The sequence below is a fragment of the Spizellomyces punctatus genome (assembly GCF_000182565.1).
Source record: "Spizellomyces punctatus DAOM BR117 chromosome Unknown supercont1.14, whole genome shotgun sequence".
Lineage (NCBI taxonomy): Eukaryota > Fungi > Chytridiomycota > Chytridiomycetes > Spizellomycetales > Spizellomycetaceae > Spizellomyces > Spizellomyces punctatus.
The window spans coordinates 418,848-443,213 of record NW_015971550.1 but is presented as its reverse complement, the minus strand read 5'-3'; the positions used below and the strand labels follow the sequence as shown (position 1 = coordinate 443,213).

The 24,366-nt window shown below is 47.6% G+C and overlaps 8 protein-coding genes across 8 annotated transcripts; 2 read left to right on the top strand and 6 right to left on the bottom strand.

Moving 5' to 3' along the window:
- Positions 1 to 377: 377 nt before the first annotated feature.
- SPPG_07123 (uncharacterized protein) lies at positions 378 to 3,217 on the top strand. The gene is made up of 3 exons (XM_016755300.1): positions 378 to 594; positions 676 to 1,119; positions 1,196 to 3,217. The coding sequence occupies exons 1-3, from the start codon at positions 531 to 533 to the stop codon at positions 3,001 to 3,003; spliced, it is 2,316 nt and encodes a 771-aa protein (XP_016605694.1). The 5' UTR covers positions 378 to 530; the 3' UTR covers positions 3,004 to 3,217.
- On the bottom strand, positions 3,044 to 3,941 carry SPPG_07122 (uncharacterized protein). Its single transcript, XM_016755299.1, has one exon. It carries the CDS (start codon positions 3,704 to 3,706, stop codon positions 3,221 to 3,223), a length of 486 nt encoding a protein of 161 aa, XP_016605693.1. The 5' UTR covers positions 3,707 to 3,941; the 3' UTR covers positions 3,044 to 3,220.
- Positions 3,942 to 5,299: 1,358 nt separating this feature from the next.
- Positions 5,300 to 7,861, bottom strand: SPPG_07121 (uncharacterized protein). The gene is made up of 2 exons (XM_016755298.1): positions 7,384 to 7,861; positions 5,300 to 7,289 (listed from the first exon to the last, which is right to left on the bottom strand). The coding sequence occupies exons 1-2, from the start codon at positions 7,516 to 7,518 to the stop codon at positions 5,487 to 5,489; spliced, it is 1,938 nt and encodes a 645-aa protein (XP_016605692.1). The 5' UTR covers positions 7,519 to 7,861; the 3' UTR covers positions 5,300 to 5,486.
- Positions 7,862 to 8,653: 792 nt separating this feature from the next.
- On the bottom strand, positions 8,654 to 10,002 carry SPPG_07120 (uncharacterized protein). Its single transcript, XM_016755297.1, has one exon. It carries the CDS (start codon positions 9,885 to 9,887, stop codon positions 8,871 to 8,873), a length of 1,017 nt encoding a protein of 338 aa, XP_016605691.1. The 5' UTR covers positions 9,888 to 10,002; the 3' UTR covers positions 8,654 to 8,870.
- Positions 10,003 to 10,231: 229 nt separating this feature from the next.
- SPPG_07119 (uncharacterized protein) lies at positions 10,232 to 13,506 on the bottom strand (the record flags this gene model as incomplete). The annotated part of the gene is made up of 11 exons (XM_016755296.1): positions 10,232 to 10,936; positions 10,993 to 11,298; positions 11,367 to 11,408; positions 11,470 to 11,561; positions 11,618 to 11,788; positions 11,848 to 11,987; positions 12,047 to 12,237; positions 12,305 to 12,350; positions 12,416 to 13,015; positions 13,083 to 13,137; positions 13,215 to 13,506. 11 exons carry the CDS (start codon positions 13,504 to 13,506, stop codon positions 10,232 to 10,234), a joined length of 2,640 nt encoding a protein of 879 aa, XP_016605690.1.
- A 463-nt stretch (positions 13,507 to 13,969) lies between these two features.
- SPPG_07118 (uncharacterized protein) lies at positions 13,970 to 16,580 on the bottom strand. The gene is made up of 9 exons (XM_016755295.1): positions 16,347 to 16,580; positions 16,182 to 16,268; positions 16,047 to 16,123; positions 15,869 to 15,986; positions 15,662 to 15,812; positions 15,529 to 15,592; positions 15,145 to 15,475; positions 14,955 to 15,064; positions 13,970 to 14,894 (listed from the first exon to the last, which is right to left on the bottom strand). The coding sequence occupies exons 1-9, from the start codon at positions 16,531 to 16,533 to the stop codon at positions 13,995 to 13,997; spliced, it is 2,025 nt and encodes a 674-aa protein (XP_016605689.1). The 5' UTR covers positions 16,534 to 16,580; the 3' UTR covers positions 13,970 to 13,994.
- A 981-nt stretch (positions 16,581 to 17,561) lies between these two features.
- SPPG_07117 (uncharacterized protein) lies at positions 17,562 to 19,322 on the top strand. Its single transcript, XM_016755294.1, has one exon. The coding sequence runs from the start codon at positions 18,162 to 18,164 to the stop codon at positions 19,047 to 19,049; it is 888 nt and encodes a 295-aa protein (XP_016605688.1). The 5' UTR covers positions 17,562 to 18,161; the 3' UTR covers positions 19,050 to 19,322.
- SPPG_09437 (uncharacterized protein) lies at positions 19,209 to 22,865 on the bottom strand. Its single transcript, XM_016757603.1, has 7 exons — positions 22,451 to 22,865; positions 22,310 to 22,387; positions 21,814 to 22,230; positions 21,526 to 21,743; positions 21,255 to 21,446; positions 20,651 to 21,180; positions 19,209 to 20,585 (listed from the first exon to the last, which is right to left on the bottom strand). The coding sequence occupies exons 1-7, from the start codon at positions 22,503 to 22,505 to the stop codon at positions 19,493 to 19,495; spliced, it is 2,583 nt and encodes an 860-aa protein (XP_016605687.1). The 5' UTR covers positions 22,506 to 22,865; the 3' UTR covers positions 19,209 to 19,492.
- Positions 22,866 to 24,366: the final 1,501 nt, after the last annotated feature.

Here is a 24,366-nt window from a genome sequence, read left to right as displayed (position 1 = left end):
AAAAGGGTATTGACATCAGATAAAGCCCCAGCCGTTTACGTCGCCCTGTGTCCCAGCTCCCAACCTACCGCGGTCTTGTTTCCGTCGAGCTTATCGCCTACCCCCTCCCAACGTTTCTCAGCTATAGGAGTCACTGATCAACCCATCCCCAAAGTAACACTTGCCCTGGCTTTCATTCCAGCAGAGGACAACGAGAAGGGACTCCGATGATGATGACATCTGGGCTTTGAAATTAATTTGAGGGATTTCGCAAGATCCTTTTGGTCTAAAAATCAGCGATTTGCCCTTGTTTTCGTCGTTTTTTTCCTACTGCTGAGCCTTCCCTTTCTGCTCCCCGCCGTCATGGTCGCTTACCAACTGCTTCCGGTCTCTGAACCCCCCGCAAAGGGCCGCTGGGGGACGGAAACGCGCGTCTGGCCATGGCTGACGCGAACAAAGAGTTACCCGTCGACAGTTTGGAAGGTTTTAAAAGCAAACCTCCCATTTTGCCTCCCGAGGTAACGCTCTGCTGCAATTGAAACGCATCTCGAATGTATATTTCCATCAAGGAACGTGAGCTAGGGCTGTATAGGCTTAATAGCCCGTTGGTCTACCGTACGTAATGTAATGGTGACAGTTGACAATGCAGAGAACCTTTTTACTGACAACAATACTGTTCATACTTGTTTTGCACAGGCACCCAGTCCAAAGCGTCCAAAAGCCTTATCGACCGCCTCACCCTTTCCCAAGTCCTCAATTCCCACACAGGCTGCGTCAACACAGTTTGTTGGTCAGACGATGGACAGTACCTCTTGTCTGGTTCTGACGACACACACCTCGGTCTATGGTCCTACAGCCCTGGTCCATGCTTTTCCGCCACCTCCCCGTCTCCAACAACCCTCCTAGCTCGTATCCCAACTCGACACCGTGCAAACATTTTTTCTGCCAAATTCATGCCGGGAACATCGAGCTCGATTGCAGTGTGTTGTGCTGGAGATGGGGATGTGAGGGTTTTGGATCTGTTTTTGGGGGATGGACGGGAACGAGGAACCATCAGGGCTGTATATGGTTGTCATAGAGATAGGGTAAAGAGAGTGTTGCCTGTGGATAGCAATGTGTTTTTAACATGTGCTGAGGATGGTGGGTTTGGCATTGTGTGCTTGGAGTTTCGATTTGAAGAATGTGCAGATCTAATGGATAATATCTCCTGTCGCAGGTTCGGTCCGTCAATTTGACCTCCGAGTCCCTCACCTGTGCTCACCCGATCAGCCATGCGCCCCACCTCTGGTAAACTTTGCGCCGTACCACATCTCACTCAACAGCATTTCGATAGACCCAATCAACCTGAACCGTTTCGTCGTTGCTGGGGACAATCCATACTTGTACATGCATGACAGGCGTTTTCCCACCAACTGTATTAGACGGTTTGCCCCAGACGGCCAAGTACAGCCTCATGAACATGTCACAGCAGCAAAGTTTGCAGATAGTGCTCGAGAGTTGATTGGAAGTTGGAGTGGTGGAGATGTATGCTTATTTGATGTTGAGGGGGTGGAGTATCAAGGTTGGAATGGAAATGCGGTCAGAAACGGATTGGGGAGAGGACGAATGAAGGATCATGGGAGTCATTTGGATAAAAAAGAACAAGCAGAAACCTCAAAAGCGCTTGAAGAAGAACAACCAGGCACAGACGAGGAGGATGACGAGGACGATGCGGTATCACTCCTCCCAGCCGAAACTATTCAGTCACTTGAAACCCGCATTCGGACAGGATTTGCCAATTCGGATATTCCATCTGTCATTGAATCCGCAACATCACTGGTAAAAGATTATAACCTGCGGGCAAGCTTAAACTCTCCAGTTGGGCGAAAGACAAGGACTGCTGAGCGGGCAAGACTGTATCGACAACGCGCAAAGGCGTGGCTTCTTTACACCATCAGCAAGATACAAACCTCGCAGCGCCCTCGAAAACGAAAACGGGCATCCACCCACGGTGAAGCTGAGTCGCAGACGGAGCCGGAAGGTAGTGACACTCTGACTCCCGACTTGAACTCCATGACCGCTGTCGAGTGTCTTCAGCACGCGGCCAGGGACATGACTCGGTTCCTCATCCTTACTGATGCGATGCCCTCCTGCCATATCTTTCGCGCCGTTTCACAATGGGGTTTAGCGGTTTTGGCAGATTCAACTGACGCACGAATAGAGCATGCGCGTGAGGCCCTGAAAGAATTGCAAGGCGTTCAGGAGGGTAACGGGTTTAGAGAGTGCGTCCAAGGGATTGAGAGATGCATGGGTGCAGAGTTTGATACTGAAGATTGGATTCGGTGGTGCGAAAAATGGATTACTAGTTCCGATGACAATGACAATAGCGAAAGCGAGCGGCCACCAGAGAGTTCAGAACATTCACAAGCCGCCTCAAGCAACAGTGACGTTGATTCCATATGGACATCCGATGAGGAACCCACGACTCTCACCACTACCCACACCCACGTAGCATACTCTACAGTCCCCATCATCACCCCATCCAAAACCTACAAAGGCCATGCCAACATCCAAACCATCAAAGACGCAACCTTTCTCTCCTCAGACAAGTACATTGCCTCCGGATCCGACGACGGCACCGTTTTTATCTGGGACAAGCAAACAACTCGCATCATCCAAATCCTCCGTGCGGACGCCGAAGTCGTCAACGTGGTCGCTCAGCACCCTTTTATGCCCGTCTTGGGCGTCAGCGGGATTGATCAAACAGTCAAGATTTTTGAACCCGTCTACCCATCTGATGGTCTTCCATCCACTATACCTGTCCCCAATGAAGAAAAATTGGTCCCGTTTTCTCATTTCATGACCAGAGGACCGATGGGTACCCTCCCTCCTTCATCTTCTCTCTTATCCTCTATGGACCAGGTGATAAGAGATAATGAGCAGCGAAAGTGTGAGATGGGTGGAGTGGTTAGTTTTCGGATGGTTGCAGAGGCGTTGGCGGAATTGAGAGGGGAGGGAGGGGATGTGGAGTGTTGTATCATGTAGTCATTGATGCTCTTCTCCCATCGTTTGTAGCTCTGTAAGTGGCCAATGTAATTATTTGCGGGGTGCGGTTTCGTTTGTTGTAAATAGCGGTATGTAGATGTAGGGTTGCCCCGGTTCTTTTTTTTTGGGTCGCTACATGTTGACAAACTGTAAATGCCATACTCTATCCATCACTATTCTGCCGACAAATACCACTAATATCTTTAAAACCCCCTTCTTATCCCCTCTTTACTTTCCGCACGTTGCTCTGACCACCCAACCCAACCGCCCACCCAAACAACGCAGGCAAGATCAAAAACGGCACATAACTCCCCCACAACACCCACTTATTCTCCACATCCGCCTCCTTCAACACCACCAGAATCGGAACCATGGTCGTAACGACATGAACAGCATAAACAACCGCCCACACTCGAATCCTATCCCACTCTTTCTGCCAAACCTTGACCAACAACCACGATTCCAAAGGAAGTTGGAAAAACAGCTCACAGACAATGATACCCCAAAACCATGGCTCGACCCTCCCAGTTTTCAATAGAGGCGTCAGGAAGGGGTCTTGAGAGGATTCGATCCAGCCTGCTAGCGACTCCCGGAAAAAGGGGGGGAGGTCCAAAGTTGGAAATACGCCTTGAAGACTGATTAAAAGTGTGCTTGGGATGTGGATGAGAAAGTAGAGGATAAAGAGGGGACGGAGGGTCGTCATTGCTTTCCTTTGAAAGAGGGTTTTGGCTTGTTTGTTTGTTTGTTTGTTTGTTGGTGGAATCCCGGGTTTTTGATGATATCGTTTTCTGTTTTCCTTTGGAAATACGGGCGAAGGAACTTTTGACTTACGACTTTTATTTTTTTTTTGGGTGCTGAGCGAACGGCAAACTCTTAACCATCGTCATTTCATAAACACAAAAAATCAAAAAAAAAACGGTGTTCTTTTGAAATTTCAACGACGAACGATCGTACGATCCTTGTCCGAACGCGTCCGAACACACCCATCCGTTGAAAGTTGCCATTCTGACCTCACACACAGTGTAAAAAGATAATGCTTACCTTACAAGACAAAGCAAAACCCGACAAAGGCACTCAAACATGACAGCCAGATATCCCATCTATAACATGAACAGCAAAAACCCAAAAAGGTTGCTTTACTCGGCAAATCCCGGTCTTTGCAAGAGGGTGGAAATGACCTTGATACGCACAGAACCAAAGACGATCCGCACCCCCATCTTTTAAAAGACCCCTCCAGTTATAATGGGCTTTATCAACTCCATTACCCGTTGTTGCGATTCCCGAAAGCAAGTATCTATCTAATAGCACAAAGTCGCAGAATGAAAAACCATCCCAAACAAAAAAAAACTCCATGACGAAAATAGTTTTTATTCCCTCACAGTAAAAGAACCCTCCCCGACACCATCAGGAATTTCTCTCGCCCAAACTCAACAGTTTTCTGGAAAATATAAAGTGCCAAAACTGTACTTGTATTGTTTTTTGTTGTGACTCCCCTAGTAGTTCCTTTTTCCAAACGCTACTCAAAAGATGCACTAAAAAGAATGGTCGAAACACTGCTGTTCCAATATTTTACGCTTACAGTGGATGGAACAAGTGACTGGTACCCCACAGCCATTCATCCCACCAGGATAGTGCTCTTGGAGAATAGTGACCCGCAAAAATACAAAACATCGTTAATGCAAATGGGCTGCAATCTGTGTCCTTTACTCGTTTTTAAGAATTTCTGGAACCTCTACATTTACGCAGATCGAAAAGTTACCAAAAAGTATAAAATCCAATCCAGAAATATAACAATATCAGACTTTCACCCTTCAGAGCAGGGCACAAAAAGTCCATTATAGATATTCGAACGTTGGCAAAGGGGAATATCCGTACTTTGATGACAACCGAATAAACAAGAACGAAATCTAAATGTTTTCCACATACAATATTGCTTGCGATGCGTTTCTTGGAGATGATGAACGATCCCGCTCAAGAGAGAGTTATTTACAACTTGTAGTTTTTACTAGTCCCAACATCTGCCAAAGGGAAACAGAGTGGGGTATCCATATTGTGGTTTTTGATATTGGCGTGAGCAGATTCACCACGTCGTCTTACACTCGATGGGCATCCCAGCAAAATAATAAACAAAAGGAAAGGGAAAAGAGTCAATCATGATGATATGGTCCCGTTCTTTTTGGCCAAAAAATGCTAGTGTCATGAACTCTTGAATGCACGCGATTCAATAAACAAACCTGGATATGTGGAATAGCATAAACTCTGTAGGACCAGCAGAGCAAACAAGACATTTCCAACGTTTAAAAGCAGAAAAACCCCCAAACATATATAAAAAAAATATATATCAATGGTATTTACATAAAATGAAAAAGCCGCAGAACAAAGCAAACAAAGCAAACCCTACGCTTGCAATAAAACATGCAAAATAAAGATTTCCGCCATTCTCAGGCAATTATATACACCAGAAGTCTCAAAAGAACACAACATCACCCCAAATGCATACCCTCCTGCACAGACCCACCTCGCATCCCCATACGCGACTCAACTTCCATATGTCGTTTCAGCGCATCCGTACGCGCGAACCCACTCCCACAATTTGGACACCGATATGCTTTCTCCGTGTCATGTAACGAAGCATAGTGTCTCCGCATATCATGTTTGCGCAAAAAGGTGATTGGACAAGCTGGACAGGCGTAGGGTCGTTCACCTGTATGTGCCTTTGCGTGAGATTTGAGATTATACATTCTCGTAAAGACTTTTCCGCATCCCTCATGGGTGCACTTGAATGTCTTTTGAGAGGGGCTGTGACGCGTGGATGTATGGTTGGTGTTGGACTTGCGGCGGGTTGTAATGAGAGGATTGGTGGATGGTGGGGAAGGGTTGCGGGGTGAGGTCCCGGTAAGCGTGTCTGTTTCCGGGTATCCGCCAGTAGCAGAGTTGTTGAGCAGATTGAGTATACCATTCACACCGTCTGCTTCGTAGCTTCCTTCGTCGAATGGCGTGAAGGGTGATCCGGCTGGTGAAGTTGTCGTAGAGTAGGGCGAGAAAAAAGTGGTTGCAGGAGACACTGTCGTAGAGTAGGGAGACAAAAAGTGGATTGCCGGGGAAGTGGCCGCTGGATGCGGGGAAAGAAATGCAGGAAGAGCCGGTGAAGCGGCCGGGGACGCAAACTGGGCTGGGTAAGGGGAACTTTCCGACGGTGTAGGGTATGGCACCGGATGTGACGGCTGCGGCTGCTGTTGATTAAGATCATTTGCCGATTCCGAAGCGTGCTTCAAGGCATCGTATGAAAGTGGGGCCAAGAGCGTGTTGAATGCGCTGTTTTCCACCTCGTTAGATACAGGCCCTTGTATCGGAGGGCTCAAATCGATTGACCATTGTCCAGATTCTGACACGAAACTGGTGTTTGGAACGACGGGATCCACCGGAGGTGTCGGATGAGAACTTTGCGGATCGCTCGAACGAGCGTTGCGCCGAGCTCGAACAATCGAGAGGGCGCGCATCAATTTATTCATTGCCACATCGTGTTCCGATCCAGACGACTGGGGATTCACTGTGGGTTCCGTCACTGGAGGAGCGAAAGGTGAGACCGCACTACTCATGAATCCCGTTATCGATCTTGTATCATGTGTGTCGTGGGTATGCAAATACTTGAGCTCTGACTCAAGCTCATCGAGCAACGATAAAACGGGACTGTTTGTCGATGGTTGACTAGGTGGCATACAAGCGGCAGCAGGAGAGGCCAGTTCATTCAACAGAGAATCCATGGAAAAAACAGGATCTGGTGTAAAGTTTTGGTACGGTGTAGAAATAATAGTCGACTCTGGTGTGACAATGTTGATAGCGGGAGATGCGTACATGCCTGGGTAAGGGGATGGGAAGCTGCGTTGCCGTTGGGCGACTTGCGGAGGAGAAGTGACGGGAGGAGTCGTGTACGTTGGCGGCGACATGATCAATTGTTCAAACATTGTCAAACTACCGCTGTGGTTGACAGACATGTTGGTGCCGAGCAACGCTGTCAAGTCGCCCGTCTCGTTTCCGCTCAATCCAACCGAAATTTCATCAGTGGATCCAAGGTCAAACTCATCCAAGGATAAAGCCTGTCCCTTTGAGCCATCGTACCAGCTGCCTAAAGCCATAGGCGCCACAGGAGGCGGAATCATACCTTCCGTCCCGTTCATGGACGACACGTCGATGTCTCGTTGCTGCGATTCAAAGGCAGGTGAGCACATCACCGCCTCTTGGACATGGACATTCAAGTACGAATTTTCCCCTAGTCCGAAATGAGTCTAACCAAAAGCAAAAGAAAATATAGTCTGAGCCAACTGGAAAGAAAAACCCCAATGATGACAAATTCCATGCGCATCGCTAAAGCCCCCTTACCTCCGGTCGATTCCCCAAAAACTGATCCAGCACTGCCGCGCTCTCTCCTATACTCTGCACGCTCATCTCAAGCTTAGCGTGTACGTGTTTGTCGTGTAGGTAACAATGTCCTGCAAATAGCGGGTTCGGCTGCATGAACCTCGGCTGTCAACACGGCCGAGGAAAAATGGAGACCAACGGGCAGTATTATAAGTGTCTCCGCGGGACGAGTTCCTGGTTTACGGCCTGAGCGGATGGGGCTATTCGGTCGTTTGTGCGTTGTCACCCTTGACAGGTTGTGCAACAACTCCTCCGTAGGCTCCGTCCGAGTGTGCGATTTGGATGAATGGACGGACGGCCAAAAGAGAAGCAAACAAAACACACTCTCTCAAATCGTTCTCGCCTCAAAAGGACTTGCAAACCAAACTCGTTCTGAAAATAAAAAATCAAAATAAAAAAAAACCGGGAGGAAAAAAAACCGCCATCAAAGTCTGAAGTTGAAAAGGAATTCAAGCTTGAAAAGTGTGACAATTCTCCAAATCACTGCGCAGTATATCACGTGTGAGGCTATGTCCTTGTTGCTATGGCAATATTTGTGTGTGACGTTCTTATCGGAGGGCTTTTTCTGCCGTTTTGGAATTTCTTGGGCGGCGGCCCGCGGCGGAAAACGTCCACCCATTTCTTATTAATGAAGGAGGTGTTTTGAACGAAACGACGACCACGGCGTTTCAAAGCGTTTGAATGGACAATTGTGTTTGGCCGTTGGTGAATGGGATGAACGACGACGACCAGGCAAATGTCCTCAATACACAAGGGCATCTTGAATTGGTTGGCCAACAATTTGTGTTATCCTTGGCTTTGGGTTTTTGTTCAAATGGGTTCTTGTGCACCAGGATCACCAAACGATGAGATGGATCTGTTCAACATGCAACATCACTCGCAAAAAAAGGTTATGCTGCAAAGGTAACTCGCCATGAGCCAGCTTCCAATAAATTGCCCGTAATTGTAAAACGCAGCGGTCAATTTCATGCCTTGGTGACCAGATGGTGATCTCTGCGCGCTCCCCAGTCTCCGATCAACCCGACAATCCCGTCTCGCATGGCTTGTTTGTCCAACAACGATGGTCTGCTGAGAGCCTTTGCTTGTCAAATGAGATGATGGTTCAAAATACTTTTTAATTTTGAACTATCATCGTTGCTGGAACTAAATACAATCGGAATCAAAAAGGTCGCAAGAAGGGATTCTGAAAAAGGCCCTTTTAGCGAGACCCAGCAAAGTACAATATGCAAAAACCAGGTCAATGATGTATTAGCATGCGAAAAAGCAAATGTAATTTCCAAAAAAAGAAAAAAAATCACTATGAAATAACGCATGAGGTACTTTGAGTTGAGCATCTTGCTGCTAGATACAACAAGGATATAACTATATACATTGGTATAATTCACAAAAAACGGAATTCGGTTTCCACCATAACATGAAGCAACATACAAAAAAAAGATGGATTTTCCTCAATCACCGATAGGAGGACTGTCCTTTTTTTGACTCGTATCGTGATCATCTCGAACGACTGTGAAGCGACTTTCTCTTGTTAATGTCTGTCTCGGTCTCCAATGAGTACTATGTTCTCTGATGACGGTGAACCTGCCCCGCTGGGATACCACAACGGCGGGTTCGACAAAACCATTTCCATGCGGCTCGGATTCGGATAGTGTAACTCCGGAGGGAAGGACGGGTTTGGATTTTGCAATGGTATGCGGAACAGGTTTACGGTCTATGGTTGGAAAAGGAAGTTGTTCCGCGAGTTTTTCGGCCAGGACGTGTGGGCGGACGCATGCGAGGGTTGTTGGCGAGCGGTGAGGAATGGAGAGAGCCAGGACGGCCGGAGATGATTGTTCAGCTGCTACTGCTGCGGAAGTGGATGCTTGGAGTTGGCGATGAGAGTCTTTCATGAATGGGCCCGGGAGCTCAAGGTGAGGTGTTGCTGGTATGACTTTGATGTCGGGCGGTGGAGTTGAGGAGGAAGGCGGTGCGGACGGAGGACGATCGGACGGGAGCTGAGTGACTTGAAAACGAGACGGTTTGCGTTGGTCAGTGGCTAAAGAATCTGATCCGTCAGATGCATTGCTGTTGACGAGGGGTGGGGTACTCTGTCGACGGATAAGATTTGGACGGCGAACGGAACCGACAGAGAACCTTGACGGTCGTCGTTGCAACTTTAGGGCCTGGTCGTCCAACTGCATCTGAGACACTCCATCCCTCTTGCTCGTCTCACTTGCTGCACGGGCATCCATCTGCGCCTGATTCGCACGAACCACTGCCATTTCTAAACCGATTTCTTTTAAATTCAAGATATCCTCAGGCGAGGACATGCCCACCCTCCCAAACAAAGTCTGGATATCTCGCAGTTTCCAGTCTCTCCGCGTACGCAGTTTTATAAAAGTAGGCTCGATTAAATCGCCGACACCCCCAAGATGAACGGGTCTCTCCACAACGCACGCTGTGCCTCCGTCAGATCCGTGACACATTCAGTATGCGTTTTTTTTTTCAAAGTCCGATCAACAATCGACCAAGTGGAAGGGCTTGTCGCTCGTTTGTTTGGCGAAGATTACGGGATTCAAATTGCAGGAGAACCAGCCAAACCCCTAATCAACGTGCAAAAGAAAGGCCCCCAAAGGTCCGATTTCTTTGATGATCCAAAAGTGTGAAAAACAATGACATAATTCATGATTACATAAGCAGTCGGAGTTTTTGTCATCGGCAGTGACTCTGGAGGTTTTCCGTACTGTTCTTTCAGGGTAATTCTAGGGGTACTTACAAAAAGAAAACGAAGATGACCTATATTCAAAACACCCGGATTTTCACATGATTTCTAAGATTCTAGCATGCTATTCCAGCTCATTTCCTTTTCCTGCTCTAATGGCCGGGTACGTTCAATGTCTGGCAAGCACATGGCTGCCTTCCCCGGCTGTCTCTCAGAATGATTTTCGACGCACTGGGAGTCTTTGGGTGATTTGAATCTTGTCAGCGTATCTTCGCGGGGTAAACCTTCTTCCTGATCGAGAGCCCGGACGGACAAGATCCCTGGTAAGCCGACGGCCGCACCCGCCGCCGCGCTCACTGAAACCCTGTTGAGGGTTCGCACATCCTTTCCGGATCTCCATCTCGTGAGGGTATGTACATCAGGTGAAAACACACCCCGAAAGAAGCTTGCAATGTCTGCGTAGCCCCAACTTTCACTGTTTTGAACCTCCAAAGGAAGTGGCCCATCCTTCTGTTCAGAGTCACATGTGCCGCGCACTCCTGGGACCCTGCTGTCATTTGTGGGAGGGCCAAGGGGATTGGTTTGTAGCATAGCATTTATGGTGCGGAATCGTCGATGTCGTTTCCTGCTGGGTTCAATCCCTCTGACTTTGTGTTGATAGAGAATCCAGATTTTAGGCAGGAAGAGAAACACGAGAATAGCGCTCGGGCATATGATGATCGCTACTACCAAAGATACCCAGGACATGACAGGGTCTGCAGCCAGACTTACAATGGGAAGCAGAACGCAGAGGATCAGCGCAATTGTGTAAATCTGAAAGGGTTGTTAAGGCGCATAGTCGGGGAGTAATGCGAAGATCAACAACTCACCGACAGCCCAATGCTCGCACTATCCCTGAACTTCTTGGCCACCTCCTTCGTTCGCAACGCAAACACCACACCAGCAAATATAATAACAGAATCGTATGCGAAAAGGACAGCCTTGAATGTAGTCCCTTGGGACTGGCAGTATCTGGTAGCTCGAGGAAAATCAATAAATTGCCGCGGTTGATCGAAACCTGTCCATAGACCCAAAATAAGAATTTGAATGCCAATGAGGAGGCCAGCCGGACGGAGAAGTTGAGAGTCGGTTATCGGGGAGTTGGGTACTAGCCCCGCTTCGGAACGCTGGAAAAGCTAGATACGCCGGCGACGATGAGACCTTTCCAGTCAAAGCTCCCATGTAGATAATAAATGACACTCACCATCCACGTCCGACCGGTCTTTGCAACCAAGTTTCCAAACACCTGGTCAATGACACCAGCATTTGAGCAAATGAAGGCGGAATCTCTCTCGTTGTAAACTCACCATGATGAACGCCATCCCAACCATCCAAATCTGTCCGATACAACGCCCTGCGTGCTCTGGATCCCCAATAAAAGTAGGAACCGATGCGTACCCTTTTTCCAAACACATCAGCACACGTGAAAGTCAGACCACAACTTGGACGACCTACCTATCGCCACCCCCGCCAATATAAGCTCAGAAAACATCCACGAACTAGCCCTAATATAGTTTTCGCTTCTGTAAACAAAGTACAAGATTGCGGTTGCAATGGTGATGAGGAGTAGTGCCCCGGTCGTGGCGATGATCGTCCATGCGCCTGCGGTTCCGTATCCTATAAAGGCTATCATACCACAAGGTCAAATCCGGATCAAAGTTGACAGTTCAATGTGGAATACGTACACACGTGTCGGTCGTACGGCTTTTTGGTGGAGTTTCCGGCATACACGATCTGGTCCTCGTATATCACGGTTTGTCCATTATTCCAGTACCCGACCAAGGTATTAAAATGTCCCCCTCGGAGTTGATACCAGCTGTAATATCTATTTGCAAAAACATTAGGACATATCAAATCATAAAAACAACAAGTCATTATACGAACTGCGCGATTCGGTCCCCGGTAATGGGATTAAAGTTCATCACGCTCGTCACACTGGTTTGGTTTATTAGAAATGTTGGAGTGCAGTCCACTGCTGCATCATTATTTGTATCGCAGCGGAAAGTATAGTTTTGGACGAGCTGATTGGATGCGATGGAGGACCAGTTGAATTGTTCGGGATTGTCATCAATGAGCTTGATTGTTCACAAAGGATAGCGTTAGCTTCGAGAATGTGCGCATGAGCAAGGTTAAGCAGTTTACCTTTTTCCAGCCATGGATCAGGAGATCTGCGCAGTCCAGGTAAAACCTAATTGGAAATCAGTTTTTGCAACCTTGTCAGGAAATAGCCAACAAGACGAGGTGTCAACTCACCCTGCCCCATCGACGACAGGGCGTGCTGAAGCCGGATACAAGACCTTATCGGCTTGTGCCCACTCGTTCTCCAACTTGGTCTGAAGAGCCTTATCCGGGTACTCTGTCGGAAACGGCAAGAAAGTCCCATCCCGTAGTCGTACGAGCTCCGTATCAAGGTCCGACCAAGTTATCTCCATTACTGCCCCCGCTCCAATCCAAACATAATCCTTTGAGAAAATCCCCTGCCGCATCGCTTCGTCCGTTGCAGTCATAAAGTCCTTCCCACCTCCGACATACACGAATATCGTCGCACCAGATGACTTGAGCACTGATATAGTTTGCACCCACTCCGTTTCACAGTCATCTGGGTCAAACAATACGAGAGAAAGGACCTTGATCCCATACAGGGTACATTGTGCAAGGAGTTCTTCAGAAACCGATGTGCCGTATTCCTGTGTGGAAGCCAAGATGGTAACTTGGCGCCATCCTTGGGCAAAAATAAATTGAGCAATAGTGATAGCGTCATATTCGTCTGATGGGGTGGTACGAAAGAAGGTTGGGTAGGTAGCTTTGTTGCCGAGAGACATAGCTGTACTGACGCCATCGCAGTGCGGGATTCTATGATGGGAAATATCAAGTTTGTTAGATAACTTTGCATGCACATCACTACAGAAGATTATTTTACCTTTTGCCAGCAGCCACCAGTGCAAGGAGGGATGTCAACGGCGAAGAGGCCATACCTGCATTGTGAAATCCGCCAGTCAGAACTTGGTAAAAACTATCAATTCAAATATCAACCGCCCCGCGAATCACTCACCTATCAATGCATTCACCGCTTTTTCATAAACCATCTCGTAGGCCAGCTCGAGGGCAGCACTCTGCGTACCCACTTGGTTTACCGCTGCCACAAGCTCAAATGTTGCATTTCTGGCAAAGCTGTTATTGGTATACTGATCCAGGCGCCAGTGAATGGTGTCTTTAATCGTAATTCCCCAACCATCGCTGTCGACAGGAAGGATGACCCCAATTTTTATGGTTGGAGGGCTTTGGGCTCTTATGAGGTGATTTGCGTGGAATAATAAAAAGACGAGGGCTTGAGGCAGATACATATTTCTCCAAAAACCTAGACAGTATAAAGAAAGAAAATAAAGAATGTTATCCCTTGACAAGAAGTAATAGCATTACGGCAGTCACAACGGACAAGAAGTCCAAGCTAATTAAAAAGAAGAGCCAAGATTTTTAGCAAACACGATCGGAAATCGACCTGTTCCGCCATAAACATAACGCAACGCAGCATGCAATGTAACCAGCTTTTCACATGTAAAAAACTCCAGAATAAGGGATAAGCTCCGTATATTTACCCTATTGATGCCTTATGTTGTCCTACTTGGATAGTTTGGTACCTCAATGTTAGAGGGATATTTAATTATCGCCCTTGCCGGTACCCTCGGCGCATCCCTTAATAGCTAGTTAAGGGTATCTCAATATAAATAGACATGGTCAGCAAATTCGTAGGTAACGTTCACATGCAAATTTACGAAAGAACAGAGCTTGCACAGCAATAGGGAAAACTTCCGGACATTTTACAATTCCTCTGTTAAATTCCATCCTGCGGTAATGCACCGGAAAATAATCCCGTTCTAGAGGCGATTAGCCTCCCAACGCCATCATAGCCTTTCACGGCCACCCCAACACGACAAGTCTCGAAATGCACAGACCGATACATGTTCACAAAGGCGCATCCAATCCACTTATTGTCTACATATACTTCCCAGCGGTCTACGGAGGCATCAGGCATCCATATGGAAGTTATAAACGTACCGTCCGCTGTCGGGGTTGGTGACTCAAAAGTAATTTCGGGAGCTCCCTCAAGATCCGGGATGGGACAAGGTGTATATATCCGCATGGATCCTAAATGGAATTCGGCAGACAAGGTGGAAGTGCCGAGTTTGGTGGCGGGTTTGAATGACCAATCACATGAAAATGACGAGGATGAAAACACAGTGCTTGCATAAGATGGACTGCTCGGACACGCTAGAACAACAATTCCCATTTCCACGATCCATTTTGAAGATCCAAAAAGGTGACAATCGACTCTGATAGTTCGCCAACCCTCCTCGTCGTCACTCATCATGACTTTTACGTGCCCATCATCTGTACGTATCCATATTCCCATACCGGGTCCTAGGCAGACAGCTTCAATTCTCATGTCACGACGCACCTCAATGCCAAGTTTATACAGCCGGAACATCCATGCGGGGATGCAGTCATCGTCAGTCTGACTATTGGCATCCCCCAATATTTGCATACAGACGGATGAGCCGCCAGTATAAGCTAAATCGCCAAAAACATCCCACGTAGCGCTCGTCGCAGGATTTAGGTGCTGACCAATAGTGCGAGATCGTAAGTTCAGGGCAATGGGGTACACCGAGTTCGCTCGGTAGCTAGGCGGGATCGTCTGTCGAGAATGGTTGATCCAAGATGCAGTGGAGACTAGCTAAACTACATGTTAGGCTTTAAACCATGCACAGAGCAGGCGCCAAAGGAGCTACGTTACCAATCCGTCAACCCAATACTTGGATCCATATCCTCTATCAAAATCGGTGTAGAACCAATCTTGACCAGGACACGATACTTTGCGGATGTAATCCGCAACACAGCCCATGTCTAAACAAATTGAAATGGGCGTACCAGTTCAGAAATCCCATCTTTGGCGAACCACCCGCAGCAAGAACCGAAAATTTTACCATTCTCATCCACATATCCCTCAGGCAAATCTGGAACCACCACTGAAGAATCACACCAGAATTTTCTCTCTCTCTCCTCCCACCCTACCCTGTCGAACCCTTCCCAACACCATCCCGGAGCAAAAATCGCACACGATGTCTCTGCACGGCAAATCACCCTTAATGCTTTATGGACATTAAATCTACCCCCTCCAAACGTGTTGCGGCCCCATACATCGATGCCAGTGTAAACGGCCCGTTTTCGGTTGCCGGCCACGAGTGCACTGGAGTCGGGATAGGTTGGCTTCCATGTGTAGTTTGTAAATATTCCATCCGTCACATTAAAGAAGGGCTGCAAAATAACTTAGGAACAGAGATCATTTTGAACTGTTCCACCCTCCTTACTTTGTTGAGGTCTGTCACACGATCCTGCCAGTCAATTTTACCTTCTGTTGTCAGGGAGTCGTACCTTTGCAATTGTTACCAAATTGTTACCTCAAATGACTTCAGCATAATCATCAAACAAGTGTGGACGTACCAGATCACCAAAGAACCAGGTAAAACCTCAGGCATCTTCCTGGTGATATATTCTAAAAACTCGATCATGACATGCGCATCGTCAGGTTTATCCATCGGTGATTCAATATTGAAAAACCATCCGTCAAATCCGTAGTACTTGGCAACTTGAACTTTTGTATCCTTAAATATGAGAGCGATAGCAACACTGCTGGAGACTGCTTCTCACCAAGCTTATCTGCAAAATATGGATTAAAAGTCCCTTCTGATCCTTTCTCCCAGTCTGGACCAAATACGAGTCGATAATTTTCTTGGACTCCTTCGTCCCATTCCGTGATGAATGTGCCCTGTTCCACGAAACCATAAATCGAACGGAACCAGCTGATAAGCATCCAAAAGCTTTGTACCAGAACTTGGATCCCATTCCGATGCGCTGCATTAGTCCATCCCGGCGGTGGTATCGTTACTCTCCAATGACTAAAATCTTGGACTTTATCAGTCTTCAAACACACCATCTGATAACACGGTCATCAAACACCCACATATAAATATGTCAACAAACTGCCAGTATTGAATGGTATAAGCACCATCGCCCTCTTTCCCCTGCACATAACAATCATCCTTGTATCCTATCTCAACGAAACTTCACATTTCAGGTACAGTTTGCCAACGTGGTGAGGCAATCATTGAGCCTTTTTTTCACACACCTCCACCCATGTCGTGACATACAATGACCCTTTCTAGCCGTTCATCACTTTTACACGGACGAGGGCGCAACTTGATAGTAGCCACATTGAAATCGTCTGTTCCTGGCGACCACTCTGCCAGTGCGGCCAGTGACGTAAACGGACGTGTGATGGGGAGATGGGAGTCTGCGCACTGGGAGAAGGACATTGGGCTGTGATGCGTTAGCACAGTTTTCTGGGGCGCCACGATCGGAGATGACAATGGCTGGGCAGCAGGAAGGCAAGGCTGAGGATTACGCAAGGCCCGATAATCACGTGCGTAGGAAGGAGGAATTTGACATTTGACATTTGGGATCGCATGCCGACGGATAGAAGGGAAAGTCGGATTCAGATACCGATTCAAGAATGCAAGAATTCATCAACAAATTGAAGGTGCTATTGCAAGCAAAACTAAAATTGAGCTTATAAAAGTCGAGAAATTGAGAATTATCGTTTGTAAATGGATATCTGCGGCCTTCCTCTGCCTTGTAACCTCATTTAATATGCCACATCTTTATCCAATCCTGTCAATTGCTGTCGTTGCTAAATCTTGTTAGTATCATGCAGAGGAGAATGCTTGTTTTGTGTGATATCCTATTTGCGCGCACAATTGGCCAATGGTAACGCGAATGCTTTTAATGTGAGCATCGATGGACGCCCATTCCAAGCAAGTTATGCCTGTAATAGCTGAGTCGTGTGCGTTCTGAGAATGGGAAGGGAGACTTTGTCCTGTTGGGATGCCCTGGAGGGTCCCCCAATCAATGTGGTAAATGTATGCAACCAAGATCCAGATAAACACATTCGTTGTCTCCGTGCATTACATATGATACAAAAAGCTTTCCTTCCGCTTCCGGCCAATATCTGAAATTTCAGAGTCCATGCAAGTCCCTAGTAGAACGATCTATTCCAGCGCGACCCAGCGTTACAATCTCTCCAATGGCAGGTGCACGACTTTTACCCAACAGCGCCGTAGTAAGCATCGGTCTCACTTTGCTTTGGGATTGCTAAAAAAAGCTGCATGGCAGTGCATGAAATTGACAGCTCCGGTCACGACCTGCAGCCAAAGGCGGTGACGGCAACAGCTGCGCAAAACTCCAGGTCACTGACGGTCGATTACATAATCCAAGAACCCAGCCGTGATTCCCTACGGACTCATCCCGCCCAAGCAAGATGGTAGAGTTTTCCTGGCGAAATAACGAAAATGTCCATCGGAATGATGGAAAATGAAATCGGTGAGCTAAAGCACAAATTGTAAATCATCTGAACAGTTTCCCCTGTTGGCCAGTGCAGCAGCAGCAACACTGCAAGCACGATTGAATCGCCGGTTGCAGCGACCCAAAGTCACCCCACAACAAAAGCCCTTTTTGCTCCTTCTTCCAATGACTCACCCACGAGGCTTTATGCCAGCGCATCCAAGAAGCCCCGTTGTCCATTCCTTCATTCCAAAGCCCTACCGCACTCGTAGTCCCTTGCGGTAAAAGGGCAGCGAACCGTGTCGTTTTTTTGCTCTTCACATGGTTGGGACAAGTCGAGCGACATGAGTTTGTCATCGACCGCCAGAAATACCTTTCGTCGGTTTTTTTTTTTTTTTTTTTGGCTGAACTCTCGGCGTATGAGGAGGGTGTGAGGTTTGACAGGCTTCTTCTTTGTAATCGTCAGCCTCTACTCCGGGGTATTCCAGCGCACGAGTATAAAGATAACTGCACACGCATGGTTAGCTCTTTTGTGTTCGCTTTCTTTTTTATGCCTGAAAATCGTCAAGACAACTTTCATTAAAACAAACGCACAGTATATTCCATGGCGTACTTTTCAGCATATCCGACAGCCACCTACCCCCTGCTAGACCTTTATCCGCAGGAAATGACTGTCATGGACGGCTATCTCGATCCGGCTACCATGCTTCTCCTAGCCCCTTCACCCCTTCCCACCTCTCTTCAGTCCCCACCCTATATGGACAATCGTTTAATGTTGACAGGCTACGAAGCGTTTTCGAGTCCACCATGCCAAGAGTATTCATTTTTTGATGAGGTACCTGTACCGGAAATTGTGGTAGACGGTATGCCACCAACCCCTCAAAGCGCCTTTCTAACGGAGGATGAGACGGACATGTCGAACTTTTCGGTCGAGTTTCCTTCTTCGAGTCCTCTTGGCGCACCGGTGGAATTTCCGCTCACTCCGCAAAGTCTCACAGCGACAGAAGATCCTCTCATGACCAGTCCGTCAATGAGCGATCTGGACTTGTTCATGCTGAACACCTTGGTCCAACCTGTATTAAAGAAACCCATGGAACGAGAAGATCAAAAGCAACACGAACGCTCAGCGACAAACGTCAGCATCATGTCACCCATACAAAAACAGACACCCACATCCACATCACGCACTGAACAACCTTCAAATCTCCCCCTACGGCGGCACCCCTGCTCAGCATGCCCGAAAAGCTTTACACGCCGCTACAACCTCCTCGCGCACATCCGCGGAGCCCACTCTCATACTCGCCCCTTCAAATGTCCACAGTGCCCTTTGGCATTTGCTCGTAAGCACGATTTTCTACGTCACAAAGTATCCTTGCACACGGTGGGACGCAAGCCTTTTGAATGTCCGCATTGTGACTTGACATTTGCGAGGAGCGATGCGTTGAAAAGGCATGTGGCAGTTGAGAAAAGAAAAAGGGCAGCGAAAAAGTGAGGATGATGGGGGGAGGTACAAATGGTGGTGGCATACAAAAAAAACCCAAACGATTCTGTAGATATTTTCTTTCATTCTTCATATAGGTTGGTTTGTACATAGCAGGATACCCATTTTCAACTTGTAAAATTCCATAGGCGTTTTTGGCACCTTGTATATCTCAAAGGGTGGATGGACGTACCCAACACTCACGCACAACTAGTATATTGAAAATATGCGAGAAGTTTCAAGAGATGCTATTCTCTAATAAATGCAGAAAAGTGAAAAAAAAAAACGTGCCTACTCTACAAAGAAAAACGAATCATAGCTGGAAGAAATCCCAGCAACCAAAAGAAAAATGCACCATTTGTCGAAAAAGCAAAATTCACTGCCTTGACAAGACAATAAAGGAGGGGGGTATCTACATATCTCAACCACAACTGCCCACATTGCGGTCACCTCTTTTAAACAGTCACCTCATCGACCACTGTCCCATTCGATATATCACCTTCCTTCCCTACATCTCCCAACAAGGACATCAACTGCTGCAATCCCGTCCCACTTTTAAATTCCACCATACAAGCCGTCCACCGCTCCGTGTTTTGGTAGAGCATAATACGAGATTTGACTTTACTACCAGTTTCCCCGGCCGAGAATCTCTTGACGGGATTGGGTACGACAGCAGGCCGGATTTGAAGGACTTCATACCGGACGTCACTCATTTTAAATGAGAGGAGGACATTGTCGTTGGCAAGAAAGAGGAGGAGGTCGACGTGGGGAATAATACAGAGGAGAGACGGCACCCATGTTGCATCCACATTGTCTTTTCGAACTGTTACGTCCATGCAGATGGGTGTCGAAGACCCAGGCTGCACAGAGGACCCGGCCCCGTAAGTGCTTGGAGCACTTGACACCATCACATCTCGCGCACTACTCCCCCGCGGCTCTAGTGAATACTTGTCTACATTCAAATCATCGCCATTAAACGTCTCAATGAGCCTCGGAACAAATAACAGTAATGCGACACCAGTCGAGGAACAAAAGATGATGATGCAAGTTACCAACTTGCGAATTCCTATGGTCGTTTCCTCTTTGGCGGGAATGGCGTACAAGACCGGTAGACCAAAAATCATCAAAACGCCCACAATGTAGATGCAAAATCCCATTGTCTTGCTCTCCCGGAATCGTTTGTAGGCTCGACGGGTGTGGAAAGCCATCAAAAGACAGGCAATCAAGAGTCCAGCGTTAAAGACGTAGAGAACGGATGTCAACAAGGTGTCTAGGGCTTTTTTGCTAGGTTCCACCGTGCATTCCGCATGGACTTTGCCGGTTGCAGAGTCATCGAGATGAGTTTCGACGTAAGGGGAGGTGACTATAACCCAAGCACCCGCGAGGAGGAATTCGACGAGGACAATGAGCAGTGTGCCGATCATTAGGTGAGAGTTCCGCGCAAATGACACACGGGATTTGCGATCCCCGAGTCCGATACTCAAGCGAAAGTAGTTGCGTTGGTGTTCAAATATGAGGTAAATACGCCAGAGCTTCATGAGCATCATTCTATTAGAGACGAAGCGTCAATAAAGTAGCGAGGTCTGAATAACTCCGCACAAGCCTTCACTTACCCGAAACCCATTCCAAAAGCAACTGGGGGAAAAAATACCCGCAGGCGACACATTGCATACGTGGGGATCCCTGCATAGGGCAGGATTCCGCACAGTCCTACCATACATCCTGCCAGTAACACCCAACAACACGCCGGTGAAATGGCTTTGATTTGTGGTCGATGTCTGCACCAAAATACCACGGCCCAAATTCCTCCAACGATAGCCCATCCAATCAACATTAGTACCAGGGACGTAATTCCAAATGCATCGTCTCGGGCTACGCGATAGACACGCACGGATTCGGAGCAATCGCTCTTATCAACATTGATGTGGCCCGATGTACAGATGCATTGCGCTTTAGCATCTTGGAAAGGGAGGTCCAGGAAGCAGGCGCCGTTGACGCAGCCTTTGGGATGTCCCGGCGGAAAGTCGCAAAGAGATTGCCCGTACAGGCTTTGGTTTCCATTTGTGATAGACTGTAGTTGGGTAAGAGAGTATTGGGATAAAGCGGGACTCAGCGGAGCAAATTGGTTTGCTATGGCAGTGGACTATAGAGTGGTTGCGTTTGGATCAGCACGATGCTGGCACGATACTACATTGCAAATATGTTTGCAGTACATACCCCTCCGTTCGTCAACGTCCAATACAAGTACCTCAGCGTCCACCGCGCTGTCGCAGTATCATTTGCGATGAACTTGTTTCTCAAGACAATGTATGTAAACACTGTCATAGGATATGCACCAGGGCTGGCCGAATCGATCACATTCTTATTCAGCTCGCTGGGATCGAGGGAGCGTTCGATGGACATGGCCGCCTATAAAAGGAAAGCCGCCAACCCAAGCATTCTGTCAATGTTGTGAATTATCCCGATCAATGACTACCTTTCACCTTACCTGCAGCGAAGTGGTACTCGGCAATACTGTATCACCATTCTTATTGATCACATTAGCTACACCTACTTGACCCCCGTTGTTCGCCGAAGTAGTCACTTCTGTTAAATCCATGTACGATACCGCATAAGGAAGAGAGGAAACAAGGATTCCGACGGCACCATTGGTGCTGGCGACCAGCGCACCGGTAATATTGCTCAAGGTGCTCCAATCAAGATTGGCTAACAATAACGTATTCTGATGAGCCACAATGCAAGAAATGGAATGCAACATGAACGAGGAAAAAATTACCACTGATCGGTCCAGGAAAACTCGAATCAAACGAATGCAAAGCAGCCACGAAATTGCCTGTGGTGCCGGATCCCGGTTTTCGCACCACGAGTTGAATCCGCGGTGGTGGTGTTTTTCCCGCCAACGCAGGGCCCAAACCGGGGTTCCTGGCTTGCAAGCTCGCATCCGCCCAGGTTGTTACCCGTCCGCTAAATATATCCGCAATGTTCTGTCGGGTAAGCGTAAGCGGGGCTGCTAGGCCGGGGATATTGTATGCGATGGCGATGGCGCCAGCAACGGAGGGAAAGTAGACAATGGACGGATCCGACGATTCTGGTGGGATGTCGGAGCCGGCAAAGTTGATGGATCCGGAAGTAAGGAGCTTGACGCCATTGGTGCTGCTGGAGGGTGTGTAGTGTATGCCAGAGAGGTAGGTTGCTAAAGGGGCAAGAAGTATCGAGTCGATTGAGCCATCCACAAAGACCTGGATCCATGTCGACAAGGATGGTGTGCTTACCATACTTGTTGGTGAATTCGTCCATCCATTTCTGATATAATGTAGCTGGAAACGATGCACCACCACCTTCAATGACGACTGTAGGAGATCTTTGCTCAGTGTTCCATCACACAGCCGTGGCCCAACCGAAGTGACACTCACCACCTCCTTCCACAGAACACAGCAGCAAACACAGAACCACCAACAAACTCCACATGGGTAACAAACTATATCGCTAAATATATACGTTCGTTTACAAGAGCGAAAGGGGCAGATGGCCTTGCATCACCTTTATGTCACTCTCTTTACTGATATCGTATGAGGCGAACTTCCATGGTCGAAAACACAAAACTCTAAAACAAAAGTGCGTGTGTTTGTGTTGCTGGCTGGTCGTTTCTAAAAGAAAAACAAGAAGCTGCAACGTGCGTTCTGCATGCACGAGAGCAGAGAGCGATAGACAAATGATCTTCTAGTTTTTGGGGGAGACTTTTGAAATTTGACACAAGGAAAAAAGACGCTTCAACACTTGTGGTGTTCAGTTTTCCATTTCCTTTTCTTGTCTTTTGCTATGCACGGGGGGGGGGGGGGGGGAGACAAACCGCACACATCTAACTAGTTACGCGCAGTCTGCCTGGGTTTTAGCAATAGCTCTTGTTAGATGAAACCCCATTTACATCCGACGGCCGATGCAAACGCCAATGCAACAACCATTCTTACAAAACCATGCATCAGCATATCCAAAACCCTTGTTATCATCTGTTCATCGTTTACAAAAAAAAACAAGCCCGAATGCAGTTTGTGTCAAATGGCAAGCCTCCAATAGATGACAATTTCCTAAAGGCTCACTTTGCACGTGGCGATCAGCTTATGTAAGCGATCGGAGGGGTCAGCCAGCACGTTGAAAGACCCATTTTTGGCCTTTAGTGACCTCCCGTTGCGGGTATTTCGGCCATTTCCCTTCCGTTTTGAACTATTGCAAAGAAAGCGTTTTTACCACGGCAGGCGACAATGTTTGAGTCGTTACCCACTAGCACATGTCCTTGCCCTTCATCGTCTGTGGTCTTGGCCTCGGCACATGGTTGGAGGGTTCTCCATGATCTTTAAAGGCAATAGGGGAGTTGAAGGGGGGAACTCGAGTGCCGCGTATGTGTAAGCAAGTCCTATTTAGTTTCTAGTTTTGGGAGAGATCACCAATGGGCGGGACAAAACAAAAGCTTAAAGACAAACATGTCCCTATCCCAAAAGCCACGACATGTGAGAAGGGTCTAGCAAAATCAAAAAAAGATTCATCATTAAAGGAGAAATCTCTAGAGTGATTGGACTTTTTTTGCAGATTCCACATGCTTTCCATGGAGCAGTTCAAAGCATGATCGCAAAAGAAGCATGACCCAGAGGCAACAAGTGCCTTGTACAATGGTTATTGTGCCGACAAGGAAAACAACAATTCAAACATGATTGAGTTTCTTTGTCGTACTCTTTTGGTGCCATGTCCCAGATTATTTTTTTTTTCTTGGCACGCTCCTGTCGTGTGTGTGTCCATCGAGCTGGTGGAGAGAGGGAGAGGTAGCATGTGCTATTCTTTGCCACCGAACGGTCAAACCTCATTATCCACTGTCGGGGATAAAGGCCCATCGATAGTCGTTTCCCTCGCAGAATGCATGCAGATGGGAATGCACCAAGGACGGACATGTCACCATATCGGGGTCGCTTGTCTCATGACAGGAACTTGGCCATGTTGATTGTTTTGGTTGTGACATGGATGTTGGGTAGGTGGCGAGGATGGACTCTACGTGCAAGAGTACAGCAAACGAGAGACAAGAGTGCAACCGTTCCCTCAAGTGTCATCCTCTCAGCTTGCGAGTATACAATATCCACGTGGCTAAGCTTACATGGGCATCTCACAAAGAGCATGACGCAAATGATGGCTTCTCCGGTTCTTAAAACTCGTGAAAGACCAAGGGTGTCGATGGTCCCGCTTACTCAGGATCTTAAAGAGTGATACTGCGTTGGACGCACTTTCCTATCACGGTTTGTAGTCCCAAAAAAGCCAGGTCCGCATCTTCCGCCCTGAAGCTGCT